We start from the raw sequence: 15542 nt of genomic DNA on the forward strand, positions 1-15542 counted from the left end.
GAAGAAAATTTTCTACTTTCTTTCTCTTCTTCTTTCTCTCCCTGACGAATGTGTAATTTTCTCTCCCTCTTGTTCCTTAAAAGACCCTTCTCCACTTGGTTTTTAAGTGAGACAAAATTTGGACTTCTCAATTTTGGGCCTTTTCTTCACATAGAAAGGGAGTTCAATACCCAACAAATCTTTCTCTCACAACTATGTGGAGATAACTAGCACATCGGCGATCTCACAACAAACTTCAAATTTTCCTCTTGGCAATGCTTTAGTCTGTCGCCACCGGCCCGAAACGGGCTTTCGGCATTCGCGAAGGATGGTTGGACTCGTTTATTTGTTTAAAAATGTGGATTGCTAGAATGACTTATTCTCAAACTGAGATCTCGTCAAACGAGCAATTTTATTAAAAGGCTCACTAATCCATATTAATCCCAAGCGGGACCCTCCATGGATTAGTGGTTTTCGCAAAAGGAGGGTTCGTGGAGTCGCCACCAATGTTTTACTCAAAACATTGGAAAAAGGGATAAGGCAATTGATTTAAAAATCAACTTTGGCCACTACAACCAGAGTTGGGTAAGGGAGTCGGTTACGCGTGGGGAAGGTGTTAGCACCCCACAGCGCCCCTTTCGGGTTCCCTATGACAGATTATTTTTAAAAGAACAGTATAAAATTACTAAATTACCCCTATTTATTCTAAGCAATTATAAATTGACTATCTACATGATGACAGTTTTAAATATGCACACAGAAAGCAGTAAAAGGAAGGATTGAAGGGAAACCTCTTGAAGCGTGCTTTTATATTGCAAAGAACTGGGAAGCGTTTTGGCGTTCCCTCGCTCTACAAGCCCGCTCCTCGCTCTCCTAGAACAAAATGACTACGGAAATCCGGAGGATTTCCCTTCGACTAGGTTCGAATCTCCAAGCTAAGTGCTCGGAATTCCAGAACTTCGTCGGATCGACTCCCAGAGAGATTTCTAGGGCAGAACACTGCTCAAAAAACCCCAGAATCTCAAGGAGGGAGTCAAAACTGAGTGAAAAAAGTGTGGTTGGACGTCCAAATGACGTCATATTTATAGGGAATAGGCGCAATACGGCCTACAGGGCCAATACGGCCGTATTGAAATTTTTGAACTTCAATACGGTCGTATTGGAGTTCAATACGGTCGTATTGAAAGTCAGAAATTTCAATACGCCCGTATTGAGTTCGCGGCGGTCGTATTGAAGTGTCAATACGGTCGTACTGACTTCAGTACGGCCGTATTGAAGCTTCAATACGGCCGTATTAAGTTCAGTACGGCCGTATTGGGCTTTTTCCCTCCACTTCCTTATTTTTAGCTATTCTAAGACCTCTAGACCTACAGAGAACCCTCCTAGGGCTTTCCAGGAGTCTTTCTGGCTGATTATCCTTCAGTCTTCGAGAGTCTTCAAGCTTTATTTCCGACCCGGACAATTTTAGGGGTCTACAGCTGCCCCCCCTTTACTTAGTCGGACGGCCTTTTGGTGTATCGGCTGACAAGTAAAGGAGTTGACCCAATTGTCCGGGTATTGTGCCGACCTTCTGACTTGTAGCGTCTTCCGGTGGAAAAATGTTGAGTAGCCTCTCCAGGTGGGTGCATACCTCGGCGCTTTTGACATCCTTGGTAGCTGAGTTTACCTTCTCTAAGGTCAACTTCACTCGACGCTCGAGCTGGAAGTTGGACATCAACGCGCCTCTGATGACGCTGATGGTTGAGTACCACCTCTCTAGGCTTAGCTTCACTCTTTGTTCGAGCCGGAAGCTAAGTACCTTTGTGACGACGGTGAGCGGTGTGAGTTTCGCCTCTCCAGGCTTAGTCTCGCTCTTTATTCGAGCCGGAAACCAAGCACCTTTGGGACGACAGTGAGCAGTGTGAGTTTTGCCTCTCCAGGCCTTGCTTTGCTTGTTGCCCAAGCTGGAAGCTGTAAGTACCGTCTCTCCAGGCTTAGCTTCACTCTTTGTTCGAGCCGGAAACTAAGTACCTTTGTGACGATGGTAAGCAGTGTGTACCCCTTTTCCAGAGATAGCTTCGCTCATTGCCCGAGCCGGAAGCTGCATACCTCCGTGTTTGTGACGACGGGGGTAGCGTGAATATCTCCTTTCCAGGGATGGCGATGATTTTGTCTCCACAGTCCACGATGCTGCTTCGACGGTTGTTTTTCGATTTTGTGCCACTAGGGGCTGGATAACGCAGGGATCCGTCTAGGGGATGTGCAGTTACTCATAGGTTCTTGTGTCCCAACTTTCCATTGCGTAGTTGGTGCCCACTGGGGAATTTTTGATTCCTTTGGGGTGTAGACACAAAGATGCTCTTTCTGATGTGAGCGGTGCCTTATGATTGGCTGACGTCCTTTCGACGTTGGTGGAGTATCCCGGTTATCCTTGTTCGGGTGTCTCTTTTGGTTTTCTGATTTTGCTGCCTCTGTGTAGGCTGTTATCCACTGGGGGATATTGTCGTTGATTTTGATTAGCCTCTTCTGTTAGGCATATCAGCTTGACGTTCAATGATTGGCTGAGAGCCAGATTCCACTTGGGGAATGATTATTGATTTTTTTATTTTTTCTCCTTCTGCAGGGATGCCTCTTGAATAGGCGACTGGGGATTTGGGGATCTTATGTACCCCAGAGTATTATTTAGGAAGCCTCTACAGGCTTAGCCTCACTCGACACTTGAGTTGGAGAGCTATCTTCACTGAGGAAGTTTAAGTCCTTTGACTTGGATATTCTGCTTGGGTGATCGTACTTCCATTGAGAATGTCGTCGATCTTGCTTTGATAGCTCTTGCTGGGGATTTTGAGTCCAAGAGCGTGAGTTGAGGTTTCTTTGGGGAGTATTATTTCTGCGAGCCTCTCCAGGCTCAGTTATTCTGAAATGTGGGGGATGAGGAGTATTGTTTCGGCAAGCCTCTCCAGGCTCAGTTATTCTGTGCAAACTGGTTGTTGGATTTTCTGTACCTTTGCCTTTTTTATTTTTTGGCTTTTTCTGTATTTTGCCCTTTTTTTATGTTTTTTGGCTTTTGCTGTACAGAATTTAAATTGCTAGAGAATTTTGAATTCAAAAGTGGCAAATTTCATTAAAAATGAATTTGTACAAGAAAAATTTGGGAAATGGGGCTAAGCCCAACCAAATTAGTACATGAAAAAGCACTAAAACAGAAGCCAGTCTTCACTCCTCTGCTGGCGGGTCCTGTGGCGAGTCCGGGAAGCGGCGATGCATCCAGACGGAGAGGTTGTCGAACCCCTGCACCAAGGTATCTAGTCGAGCATCGGTACTCTGCTGCCATGTACCGACACTATGCTGAAAAGCATCGAATCGCGTGTCGATGCTCTGCTGAAAAGCATCGAATCGCGTGTCAATGCTCTGCTGCAGTGTGTCGAAGCGGGCGTCAAAGTATCCCCTGTCCGACCGTGACGTGCTAGTCTCTGGCTGCGGAGTGTCGCCTCCCTCGAAGTCGAGATTGTTGAGGAGGTCGTCGAAGGTCTCGAGGCCATCTACTCGCACAAACCCCCCTCCTGGCGATCTAGCGATGATCTTCATGTTGATCAGGGTGGAGGCACCAATCAACTTTGGCGCCAACGCCCCTGGCTCCGCACCATCGGGACATCCCCATGTCTCCGCCAGCTGTGAGAGGAGTGGGGCAACCAAGATGTACCCCTGTCTGGACTCTCCTCCCTCTCGTATCCCAAACTTCTTCACGTGCTCAAGGAAGAAATATCCAGGGTTGGCCTTCCGGCCGGTGGCCATGCAGTATAAGGCCAGCAGATCCGGTCGTGTAATCGACTCCTGACTCTTGGACCTGCCATGAATGGTACTGGTGAGGATCTTATGACAGATCCTAAGAGCAGTCGGGAGCCGGGAGCCCTTCACCCCGGAATGATAATCCCGTCGGCCAGTGAGCAAACTCCACATCTCAACCGGAGTCCACTGATCAGGCCACTCACATATGGCATCTCGGAAGGCCAGCTGATCAGTGCGGCTGAAAAACCCTGCCTGGACGTTGAACTCGTCCAACGTCAGCGTGCGGTATCCTTCATTCATCCAGAAATCCACCGCGCAAACATCCTCCCCGTAGCTGTTAGTCGACTCCGTGACGCCGACTGTGGCCAAGAACTCCTTCGTGGCCGTCAAATATAGCTGGGATGGTGGATTAAGGACAAATCCCCATCCTATAGCGTCGAAGTAGTTCCTGACATCATTCTCCAAGCCCATCGCTTGGAGAAGCTCAAAGTCGAGCACTCTTGACGGCTCGATGGTGAACGTCTCTATGAGCTGCAGACGGTCTCGGTGTCGGTCTGTCATTACACGTCTGGCCGGGGCTCTCTGCCTTTTGCGAGAAGATTCTGCCATTTCCGATAATCTCTCTAGGAATGCACTCACAAGCAAGGAATGTGGAGAATGAAGAAAGGTATGCAAAATGAGGGAGGGGAAGCCTTTATTTATAGGCAAAATTCCGCCAATACGGCCCGTATTGGATTCAATACGGCCGTATTGGCCTTTCCGTTGATGTACAAAATCTACAACCAATACGGACCGTATTGGATTCAATACGATCGTATTGGGATTCAATACGATCGTACTGGATTTTAATACGCCCGTATTGGAGTTGAAACGTTGTGCTTAACGTTAACTCCAATACGACCGTATTAATACCAATACGGGCGTATTGGATTTTTTCTGATTTTATGGTTTTTTTTTTTTTTTTTTTTTTTTTTTTTTTTTTTTGATAAACAGAGAATAAGTGGTCTTCTAGTACACCTATCATCTGTATGTATGTATGCGAATGAGATGCACCTAATTCTATTTGATTCAGTTTTTCAAAAGAATTAATCGATGCGTTCTTTGTTTGGATCTTGCCATTCCTCCAGACAGACTGTGCTTTGCCGATTTCTGTAACCGAGGAATGATGCGTATTTGTTTTTTGGTGTTATCAACCAAATGATTCTCCCTTCCTTTAGAAGATGTGTCGACCCTCCTATTGACCACTATATCTCCATGTTTCCACTAGATTATTCAAAAATCGTTGGGGACAAGAGAAAAAAGAAGGAAAAGGTATATTTTTCAAAAGTTTGTGTTTTAGAGGGGATTGTTTTATTTTTGAAAAATGGATTTTGTAAGAATGGCTGGCCATGGTAGGCTTATGTGTTTAGGTTTGTTCGATTAAACATTTATGAAGTTAAGCACATCTTCGTTATTAATGATTGTGCTTTGACAACTTGGATAGCTTTTCTTGAGCCCCTTGTTGAATTCGATTGATGGTACCATCATGGATTTATTTCGTTTTTCTTTTTTTTTTTTTTGACGGCCCTAACTTTTGCCTAAAACACCCATTTGTGATGTCTTACCGGGCTTTTGTTGTTATTCATTATTTTGTAACCCTAATTTTTGCCTAGGTCACCCTTTTGTGGGATTCCTAGCGGGTCTTTTGGTCTTATTTTGTAACCCTAACTTTTGCCTAGGTCACCCTTTTGTGGGATTCCTAGCGGGTCTTTTGCTCTTTAGGATTTCTTTATCCATGATGGCACTTATTGAGGCCAAGAAAAGGTGCTCCAAGTTGACACACACACTTCCACATAAAAATGATGTGGGTTTATTATTATTAAGATGATTTTAACCTCATTCATGTTTATTCAAACAGGGTTAAATAACGCGGTCTAGAATTTTATTGCAAGCGAGAAAAGAAGCAATAAAGAATTAATGAAGAATGATTTTATTATAATCATAATGGAAACATGTGCCCTATCGAGGCTCGGGGGTCGGGCTGTCCCCGAGGAGTGATCTCTAATAGTCACTGAGTCTATACATCCCTATCGGAAGGAGAAGGACACTTGATGACAACAGCTGGCCTCGACATTTGTGAACCAGCCTTCCTAAAGATCTGGCTTAAAGAACGTCGAGAAGGATTTTGATTCCTCTTCGTTCTTTGATCTTTAACAGGGTTGTATCCTAACCCTTGCTTCCCCGGATTGTCCTTGATAATAGGTAGCTCCGGGATTCCTTGGGAGTATTTGCCCAATCCTTGTCCTGGCAAGTATCCGTTCTTTGTGAGCATATGGGCTACCTTCTTCATTTCTCGGGGAAACGTTTCAACATTGGCAATTTCCAATGCTTGGAAGGCGGTTTCCAAAGCTTCCTCTGCTGCATCCACATAAGGTATGTTGGATGGCTTACTGATGAGTATGTCATCTTCAGCTTGCACGGTCACCAGTTTGTCACCCACGATGAATTTGACTTTTTGGTGGAGCGTAGAGGGTACAGCTTTCGCATCATGAATCCAAGGTCGGCCTAGGAGACAGCTGTATGCAGGAGTAATATCCATCACTTGGAATTCGACGTTGAAGATGGTGGGTCCAATTTGGATTGGAAGATTGACTTCTCCCACCACTTCTCTTTTAGAACCGTCGAAAGCTCGAACGATCATGTTGCTCGGGCGCATTTGGACTTCCTTGATTGCCACTTGATCAAGAGTTCTTTTGGGCATCACATTCAAGGAAGATCCGTTATCCACCAAGACTTTTGCGATGTGGTATTCCTTGCACTTTACAGAGATGTGCAAGGGCTTGTTGTGATTAGGTCCCTCGGCGGGGATTTCTTCATCGGTGAAAGTAAGGTGATCATTAGCCGTGATGTGGCTAACAATTCCCTCAAACTTGTCTTGGGAGATGGTATGCGACACATACGCCTCGTTCAAGACCTTCAACAGAGCTTGCCGATGCGGTTCGGAGCTTAGGATCAACGACAACAAAGTGATCTTCGCTGGTGTCTTGTGAAGTTGATCCACAATGGAGTACTCGCTTTGTTTGATGAATTTTAACAACTCATCAGTCTCCTCCTCGGATTCTCTATCTTTCTCGGTTTTCTCCTTTTCTTTTCCTTTATTCTTGGGAGCTTTATCGTGCAGATCTTCGGGAGTGTAGATCCTGCCACTCCTAGTCATGCCCCCAAGTCCAGCGATGTTGGAGATATCGCTGTCGGCAGAAGAGTGGATGTCGTATATCCACGGCACAGCCTTATTTGTTTTGTAGGGGAAAGGCCTCGGAGCGATGATCCTTAACGGTGTCGGACCTTCCCTTTCGTCTGTCTTGATTACCAACAACGGCGTCGTCGTGTGTTCGCTTTGCGCAGTTGTTGGTTTGCATTTAATGACCAACGGCGTGCGATCCATTCTGAACATACGCATTGATTATTTCTTTCTTTTTATTAACATTTATTATTAAATTACCGGGAGAGATAAATGCAAATGAATGACTATGAGATGCAAAGGCGATAAATCTCAAGAATTCGATTTTATTCATTGAAGAAAGTGTACAACTTTTTATACAATGCTTTGAAGTAATTTTTTACAATAAGAGAAAAGCCGGTAAAAACCCACAGGCGGGTTCATGTTTCTTTGCCACTCATCTTCGGCTTCCTCGATGTGACGACCCATTGCTTTAATCTGTGTATGGACCGCTTGGCTCATATCGTCACTGATTTTCTGAGCCTCCTTCGCTTTCTGAGTATAGTAGTTGATCATGGCCTGTAGCTCATTAAGCTCGTCTTCGGCTCGATCCTTCTCCTCTCGGAGTCTAGCCATTTGTGCTAGTCCCTCTCTCTCCTTTTTGCGGAAATCGGAAAGGTTTGCGGCTTGTTGTTGAGCAACTTCCCGCCATTGTTGTGCATCGGATCGAGTCAAGAGCAGATCTTCTTGCATGTTCTTGATCAACTGAGCCTGCCTTGCATGTTCGGCTTCCAGGTGTGCTATCTTTGCATTGACTTCTTGGAGTTGACTACTCGGTTCAATCTTTGGCATTTTGGATGCCCGCGTAGTCTCCTCGTTGAGGTTAGCACACTCGTCCTTGAGCCGCTCTATCTCGTGGTCTTTCTTCTTGCATTGCCTTTGAAGACCATCAATAGTAAAACTGGATTCTTCATTTTTTTCTTCAAGAAACCTCATTTGAGCTTCCATACTTTCCAGCTTTTTGGTCAAGGCGTCGACTTGTTCTTGCATTAACCTCCTTGTGGTTGTGGTTGCGCAAGAGGTGGATGGTTGAGGCACCCCTCTCTCGTTCCTCCATATCTCGTAGTCGGTGGAGGCGGATACCCGAGGCTTTCCAAGCTCGCGATCTCCCTCATAGATTGGTTTCTCCCACGCTCTAATGACAGCATGCATGTCCCTCTGATGTTCGGAATCAAAGGAGAAACACAACCCTCCAAGCTCCTCTTTGGTAAGAACAATTTGAGTCCTCATGAGTTGCCTCATAGCCAATCTAGGTGAATAAGCTATGCAACCTCTGAGGCCCATTAATGGTACGCTTGGATAATTGCCGCATCTTGTTAATACATTGCTTGGACGGAACCAAGGACAAACCCACGTGAAGTGCTCAATACTCCACTGTTCCATCTCTTCCTTCCACTCGGAAGCATACCGGCGGCGTACGGGGATCTTCGAAAAACTTCTCAAAGGGTCGGGCAAAGACCCCATATGACTAGAGGCATAAAAGTGTGTGATGCCCCACACATACAACAAGGAGGTACAGCATCGGATAGTTTTCCCTTGCTTCTGTTGAGATAAGTTGACAGAAAGCAAGGTGTCGGCAAGAATGGCAGGCACGGGACTCTTCATATGTACGTCCCAAGCGAAGAAGGCGTCCATAGCAGCATGGTCCACTGTGTTAGCGTGAAAGGGGAATAGGATCATCCCAAACACGGCTAACGCTAGAGTCTTGTTGAAAGCTAACCAATCTCCCTCATCAGCCAAAGAAGAAAGGTGGTTTTCAATCATAGCAAGCTTCCAACCCTTGATACTGCCGTTCCCCACTAAAGCAGATAATCGTGGCGGTAGTTTGACTTGAGTGGCAACTCTCTCTACGGCCACATGATTTCCATGGAAAATATAGACCCCTGTTGATTTGGGCCATCGAAGCATGAGTTCGTACTCCTCGAGAGTAGGAACTAAGTCAAACTGGGGGAACTCGAAACAATGTAGATCGAGACTCCAAAAGTGGACCAATGCTCTCAGAAAGGATGGATCTACACAAATCTTCATCAAGTCGAGAACTCGTCCATAGGATTTTTCAAACTCCAAACGAGCCTCTCGTGGCATCAAGGTACAGAGGTGATCCAACCTCTCGGCACGGTATAATAAGAAGTCCACTTTCTTTAATTGCCCTTGCAATCCCCTAGATCCCTCCATGATCTACAATAAAATGCATGTTATGAGATGATGGAGATGAATATGCATGCATAGTGTTTATTTAACTAAACATTATCATGTTTCTTGGGATTTTCCTAACATGATGCATGATATTGCTTGGTTTGGGTAAATATCATTTTTTGTATTTTTGTATTTTTTGGGTGAAAAGGGAAACTGCCTACATGAATGTGATGAGGGTAGATGTTAACACCATGCACTAGAAGATCCTTATTTCTACTTATTTTTATTTTACTAAGGATGTTGTATGTTTAAAGAATGCAAACGTATGCTCATACAATGTCACATAGTCAATGCACAGACAATTCACTCATCCACGAACAGTCACGAGCGAATCACGAGGTAGGGGTCTCCTGCAGAAAAGTGCATATTCAAGGAGGATCTAACTGTTCTCACTTGGTCAAAGGCCCCCAAGGTGCCCCCATTATAGGGACCCAATTCCTCTCGTCGTAGGTCGATGGAAAGTTCCAACGCACCGTCGGACTCAAGTTCATGGTTATCACCTTGAGTGATGTTTTCCGACAACGGTCTACGGGCACCTATAGACCCATTCGACAACCGGCCGTACTAACATCCACTCCCTATGGTTAATCACTCATGCCCCCGGGTATAGAGGGAACTGTTGTGTGCAAAGGTTTGTGTACAGTTTTTATTTCAAACAATTGCGTAAATTTAAAAATACAACAGTTATTAAAGCCAAATAGATAAACATGTTATCATACAAGTGAGGGGTAATGAAGTAATTTTAACTATTATTTGTTAAAAATAATCTGTCACTAAATGGGACTGACTCTCGAGGCTTCCCCAGCGGAGTCGCCATCTGTCGCCACCGGCCCGAAACGGGCTTTCGGCATTCGCGAAGGATGGTTGGACTCGTTTATTTGTTTAAAAATGTGGATTGCTAGAATGACTTATTCTCAAACTGAGATCTCGTCAAACGAGCAATTTTATTAAAAGGCTCACTAATCCATATTAATCCCAAGCGGGACCCTCCATGGATTAGTGGTTTTCGCAAAAGGAGGGTTCGTGGAGTCGCCACCAATGTTTTACTCAAAACATTGGAAAAAGGGATAAGGCAATTGATTTAAAAATCAACTTTGGCCACTACAACCAGAGTTGGGTAAGGGAGTCGGTTACGCGTGGGGAAGGTGTTAGCACCCCACAGCGCCCCTTTCGGGTTCCCTATGACAGATTATTTTTAAAAGAACAGTATAAAATTACTAAATTACCCCTATTTATTCTAAGCAATTATAAATTGACTATCTACATGATGACAGTTTTAAATATGCACACAGAAAGCAGTAAAAGGAAGGATTGAAGGGAAACCTCTTGAAGCGTGCTTTTATATTGCAAAGAACTGGGAAGCGTTTTGGCGTTCCCTCGCTCTACAAGCCCGCTCCTCGCTCTCCTAGAACAAAATGACTACGGAAATCCGGAGGATTTCCCTTCGACTAGGTTCGAATCTCCAAGCTAAGTGCTCGGAATTCCAGAACTTCGTCGGATCGACTCCCAGAGAGATTTCTAGGGCAGAACACTGCTCAAAAACCCCAGAATCTCAAGGAGGGAGTCAAAACTGAGTGAAAAAAGTGTGGTTGGACGTCCAAATGACGTCATATTTATAGGGAATAGGCGCAATACGGCCTACAGGGCCAATACGGCCGTATTGAAATTTTTGAACTTCAATACGGTCGTATTGGAGTTCAATACGGTCGTATTGAAAGTCAGAAATTTCAATACGCCCGTATTGAGTTCGCGGCGGTCGTATTGAAGTGTCAATACGGTCGTACTGACTTCAGTACGGCCGTATTGAAGCTTCAATACGGCCGTATTAAGTTCAGTACGGCCGTATTGGGCTTTTTCCCTCCACTTCCTTATTTTTAGCTATTCTAAGACCTCTAGACCTACAGAGAACCCTCCTAGGGCTTTCCAGGAGTCTTTCTGGCTGATTATCCTTCAGTCTTCGAGAGTCTTCAAGCTTTATTTCCGACCCGGACAATTTTAGGGGTCTACATAGTCATCTATCAACACCATTATCGTCAGTATGAATTTTAGCCAACTCCAACAGTTTAGCATCCAAAGCATCATGTATCCAATGATACCTTACATCAATATGCTTGGACCTAGAATGGAAAGTTGGATTCTTGCCAAGATGGATAGCACTCTAACTATCAACAAACCCTAAACAAATAAAGGATATTTGTCCTGCACAAAACCAAGCTCCTGCAAGAATTTCTTCAACCATAGCAACTCTTTGCATGCTTCAGTAATATCAATGAACTCTTCTTCTATAGTAGATAATGCTACACACCTCTGTAGCCTTGATTGCAAAGCTACAGCTCCCCCTGCAAACTTAATCAAATAGCTCGAAGTGGACTTTTTGGAATCAACATCTCAAGCCATATCTGAGTTTGAGTAACCCACAAAGGTAGGCTTATCCCCTCCAAAATAAAGCCTTAAACCAGTAGTACCATGAACATATCTCAAAATCCATTTCACAGCATTCCAATGCTCTCTACCTGGATTTGATAAGAATCGACTGACTGTACCAATAACATATGCAATATCTGGTCTTGTACATACCATTTCATACATCAAACTACCCACTACAAATGCATAAGGAACTCTGCTCATATATGTCTTCTCATCTTCATTTGAAGGACTCTGCTTAACACTCAATTTAAAATAACACTAGTACACAAAGGGTGTTTTACGTCGTGTATTTTGGGCCTTTTACGTCGGAAAAGGGTCCGACGTTAATACGGGAGTCGTAAATTTACGTCGCCTCTGGAAGACGACGTAAATTTACGTCGGTAATTTTTCCAGACCGACGTAAAAAGAGGCAAATTCATGCCCCAAATTTACGTCGGACATGGAGTTGTCCGACGTAAATTTACGTCGGGCCTTGCAATGACCGACGTAAATTTACGTCGGACAACGCCATGTCCAACGTAAATTTACGTCGGTCATTGCAAGGCCCGACGTAAATTGTGGCAGTTTTTTTTTTAAAAACGTTTGTAAATTGATATACCCAACACATGCATATAAATATAATCCAGAATACCAAATCTAAACCAGGCAGTCCAGAATAGAAATTCAAATTGTATTTCAAAATTGAATGACAAAAAGAAAATAATATATAAATCTTAAAAAACATAAATTATGACAATGTAAATCCTATTATCCTAAAAAAGCTATAAAACATGTTTGTCAATGCTATCTAAATAACTAACTATCAAACTACAAACATAATATCTAACTAACTAAACTTAGAAAAAAAGTTGCCCATTGTTCTCTTATCTTGAGCATCTCATCTTCGGGCAATGGAGATGGATCTTGAAAGACCTGAAAGGGTAATTTAAGTGTCATTAATATGCAATGTTAATTATTCTAAAGGTAAATATAGTTAAATAATTTTTGATATGAATTACCTGCGCCCAAGAATCAATAATACCCGCAGAAACTATGGCTTTCATCCAATACATGATGTAATAGCCACATTCAAACGAGTCTTTTTGCTTATTACACTAAAATGAGAAACAAATAACTATTAATTCCAAAGTCAATAAATTTAAATATTATTGACTGTATGAATTAATTTGCTAACCTTAGGATATATGAAATGCAATGACTTTGATGATCTGGCTCTTCCACTTAATATATTAGCTCCAGACACGATTCTAATTAATTGAAATAAAAATAAATGTTAGCCAATATATATAATTACAGTGTTAAAACATAATGAAAAAATTTAGTTACCCATGTAATTGGCTTTTAATTTCCTGGCTTGGTTTTCGATGAAGTGAACAAAACCACACCACGGTATATTCCTTAGGAATGATTACCATTAACTGCCAATGAGACCTACATTGTATGACAAACAAATCAGTTAAAAAATTACCATGATTAAAAAATCAATTAAAAAACTAACCTGTCAATGTATGGAGCCATGTATATATGTCTTCTTGAGTCACTCATCCATGTTTGCATATATTGTTGGATCTGGACCTGAGTGTTTCCTGATTTTTGGATGGATTGAGGCTCAAAAAATCCATATACTTCTGCTTGTGCTTGCTCCACACTCAATTTGTTCATGTACCTAACACAAATAATTATTATAAGTTAAATGTAATTATTGTAAATTTAGACTCATAAAAGCAAATATGACTTACATGGCCCACAACTGTATGACAGATATATTTAACATGGAGTTTCCCCCAACAATCTCTAATGCATCAGGCAGAGATATGTATAGTGGAACATCAGAGCTATCAACTCCAAAAACTCTAATGTCCCACTGCAATTGAATTGGTTGCTTCTTTAATCATGGTAATTTGATTAGAAGCTTAGATATGGGATCATCCTCAGCTTCTGCGATATTAGCATCATGAACATGAGGTTCTCTCATGACCTCCTTACCACGATCGATAAAATCCTAAAGAAATAATCAAAATTAGTTAAACAATAATAGAATTATAAGAATCTAAAAGAGCAATAATATAATTACCTTTGCCCGTGCTGAAAGCGGCATGACCAAACATTTTGGCCAAGCTAAGAATGTGCCGGTTGCCTGCCCCACTAGTTGAACCTCTGTATTGGGCAAAGGCACTGGAGCAGCAGCATCTTGAACTTGGTCAACCACAACCCGTGTCCAGTCTGGCTGTAGAGGGACACCATGGATGGTTGAGCCACCCTCAAATACTCGGCCAATAGCCACTAACCGTGGGGGGTCATCCTCAACATATAACTCGCACTGGTTTGGTACATCAGTGTGAGCATGTTCCCCTGAGGAATTTGGAGCATCACAACTCCCTTTAGTGCTGACTCGAACACCATCATGAGCAACTGCAGTCTGTTGCTGAGAACGAGCCAAAAGTTCAAACTTCTCTTCAAACTGTTTTTCAATATTCTTCAGTTTCTCTTCAAACTGCATCTCTAATCTCTGCTCCAATTTCTGTATAACCTCTTGACTGCAAGAGTCGACACTGCTCCTCGATGATCGGCCACCAAAGAAATCTCGGTGGCTCCAAGAACCACCAACACCACGCACACGACCTCCGTGCTCTGGCTTTCCTATAGCCGTTGTGAGGATATCATTCCGACCATCGGAAACAAATGAGCCCTGGGTGCTCTGCTCAACTAAATCCTCCTGCAACAATAAGGAAGATTAAAAAATCTTATGAATTAAATGAGTTGAAATGAAGAGTCTTAATTTGTATATTTTTACTTACTATTTTATTAGCAACGACCCTTGCAGACTCAGAAGTCATTTGCCCATCTGGTTTTGTCCGGGCTGCTATCCACATCTCATGGCGGGGAGGTGACTCCACACGGTCAGCATCCTCAACCCCTGCTGCCTGTGCCCTAGCCTTCTTCATTTGTTTTTTTTCTCTTTCATATCCCCCTCTTGACAAAAGATGGGGTGCATCATTCTTGGCTTGTCGTTCTTGGGCAGCTATTCTTTTAGCCTGCAATAATACAAAATAAAAAATGAGATAAATTAAAATATACCTTAAGTATTTGTGTCAATGTAAAAGTTATCAATAACTAACCTGCCACGAAGGGTCCAATCGAATGGCACAAAATTGCATCCACTCCTCATCAGTGATCTGGTACTTTAGACAGGGAGTCTCATTTTGGCGCTCTCCAAATACATACTCCCGTGTCAAGAAAGTCTTGAAGTCTCTCCACCTGCTGGCAAGGGCAGATAACATCTTCCTCCTCATGCCCTCAGTGTTGGGAATGTCAAAATTTTGCTATGAAAATAACAACAAATAATAAATAATGTATTTAAGTTATATAATATTGAAAGGATGTGAAAGTATATACCTGAATATCCTACCACATGAGGTTCTTGTCAACCTCCTGAACGTCATCCCATGATGGAATGATAATAGAAACATGTCGTCGAGCTAGGACTCCCAAATAGCTCTTAAACTTGGCAGCATTTAGGCCTGATGCCTTGCCAGAACGAGCATCCACCTCAATCGGTGTCCTCTCCTTGGCAATGCGCCCAGCTGTCAACCCAGACAATCGAGTGACAGATCTACCTTCCCTCCTTCCACTGCCAGACCCAGAATCCTCCATAATCCTGAAAAAATTAAACTGTTATTATTAAAACAATGAATTATTTGAATAGACAAATAAAGTAAAAAAGATAATAACAATATAGCAACAAAATAACTAATAAAAAAAAAATAATACATAAACAGAAACCTATTAGGTTAGAATGTTTTCCCATATTCCTTCATCATGATCACTTCGAATAGCATGTATTTCGTCCACTTCATTGTCCGCAATAGGACCAAATGATCTGCTTGAAAAAGACGGTGTCTCATGCATATCTAGA

At 42.9% G+C, this 15542-nt stretch overlaps 1 protein-coding gene across 1 annotated transcript; it reads right to left on the bottom strand.

Moving 5' to 3' along the window:
- Positions 1-12200: 12200 nt before the first annotated feature.
- LOC145950135 (uncharacterized) lies at positions 12201-15074 on the bottom strand. Its single transcript, XM_083061091.1, has 3 exons — positions 14425-15074; positions 13701-14342; positions 12201-13628 (listed from the first exon to the last, which is right to left on the bottom strand). Exons 1-3 carry the CDS (start codon positions 14569-14571, stop codon positions 13518-13520), a joined length of 900 nt encoding a protein of 299 aa, XP_082917217.1. The 5' UTR covers positions 14572-15074; the 3' UTR covers positions 12201-13517.
- Positions 15075-15542: the final 468 nt, after the last annotated feature.

This window comes from Cajanus cajan, chromosome 7 (assembly GCF_000230855.2).
Source record: "Cajanus cajan strain Asha chromosome 7, NIPB_CcT2T_4, whole genome shotgun sequence".
Taxonomy (NCBI): Eukaryota; Viridiplantae; Streptophyta; class Magnoliopsida; order Fabales; family Fabaceae; genus Cajanus; species Cajanus cajan.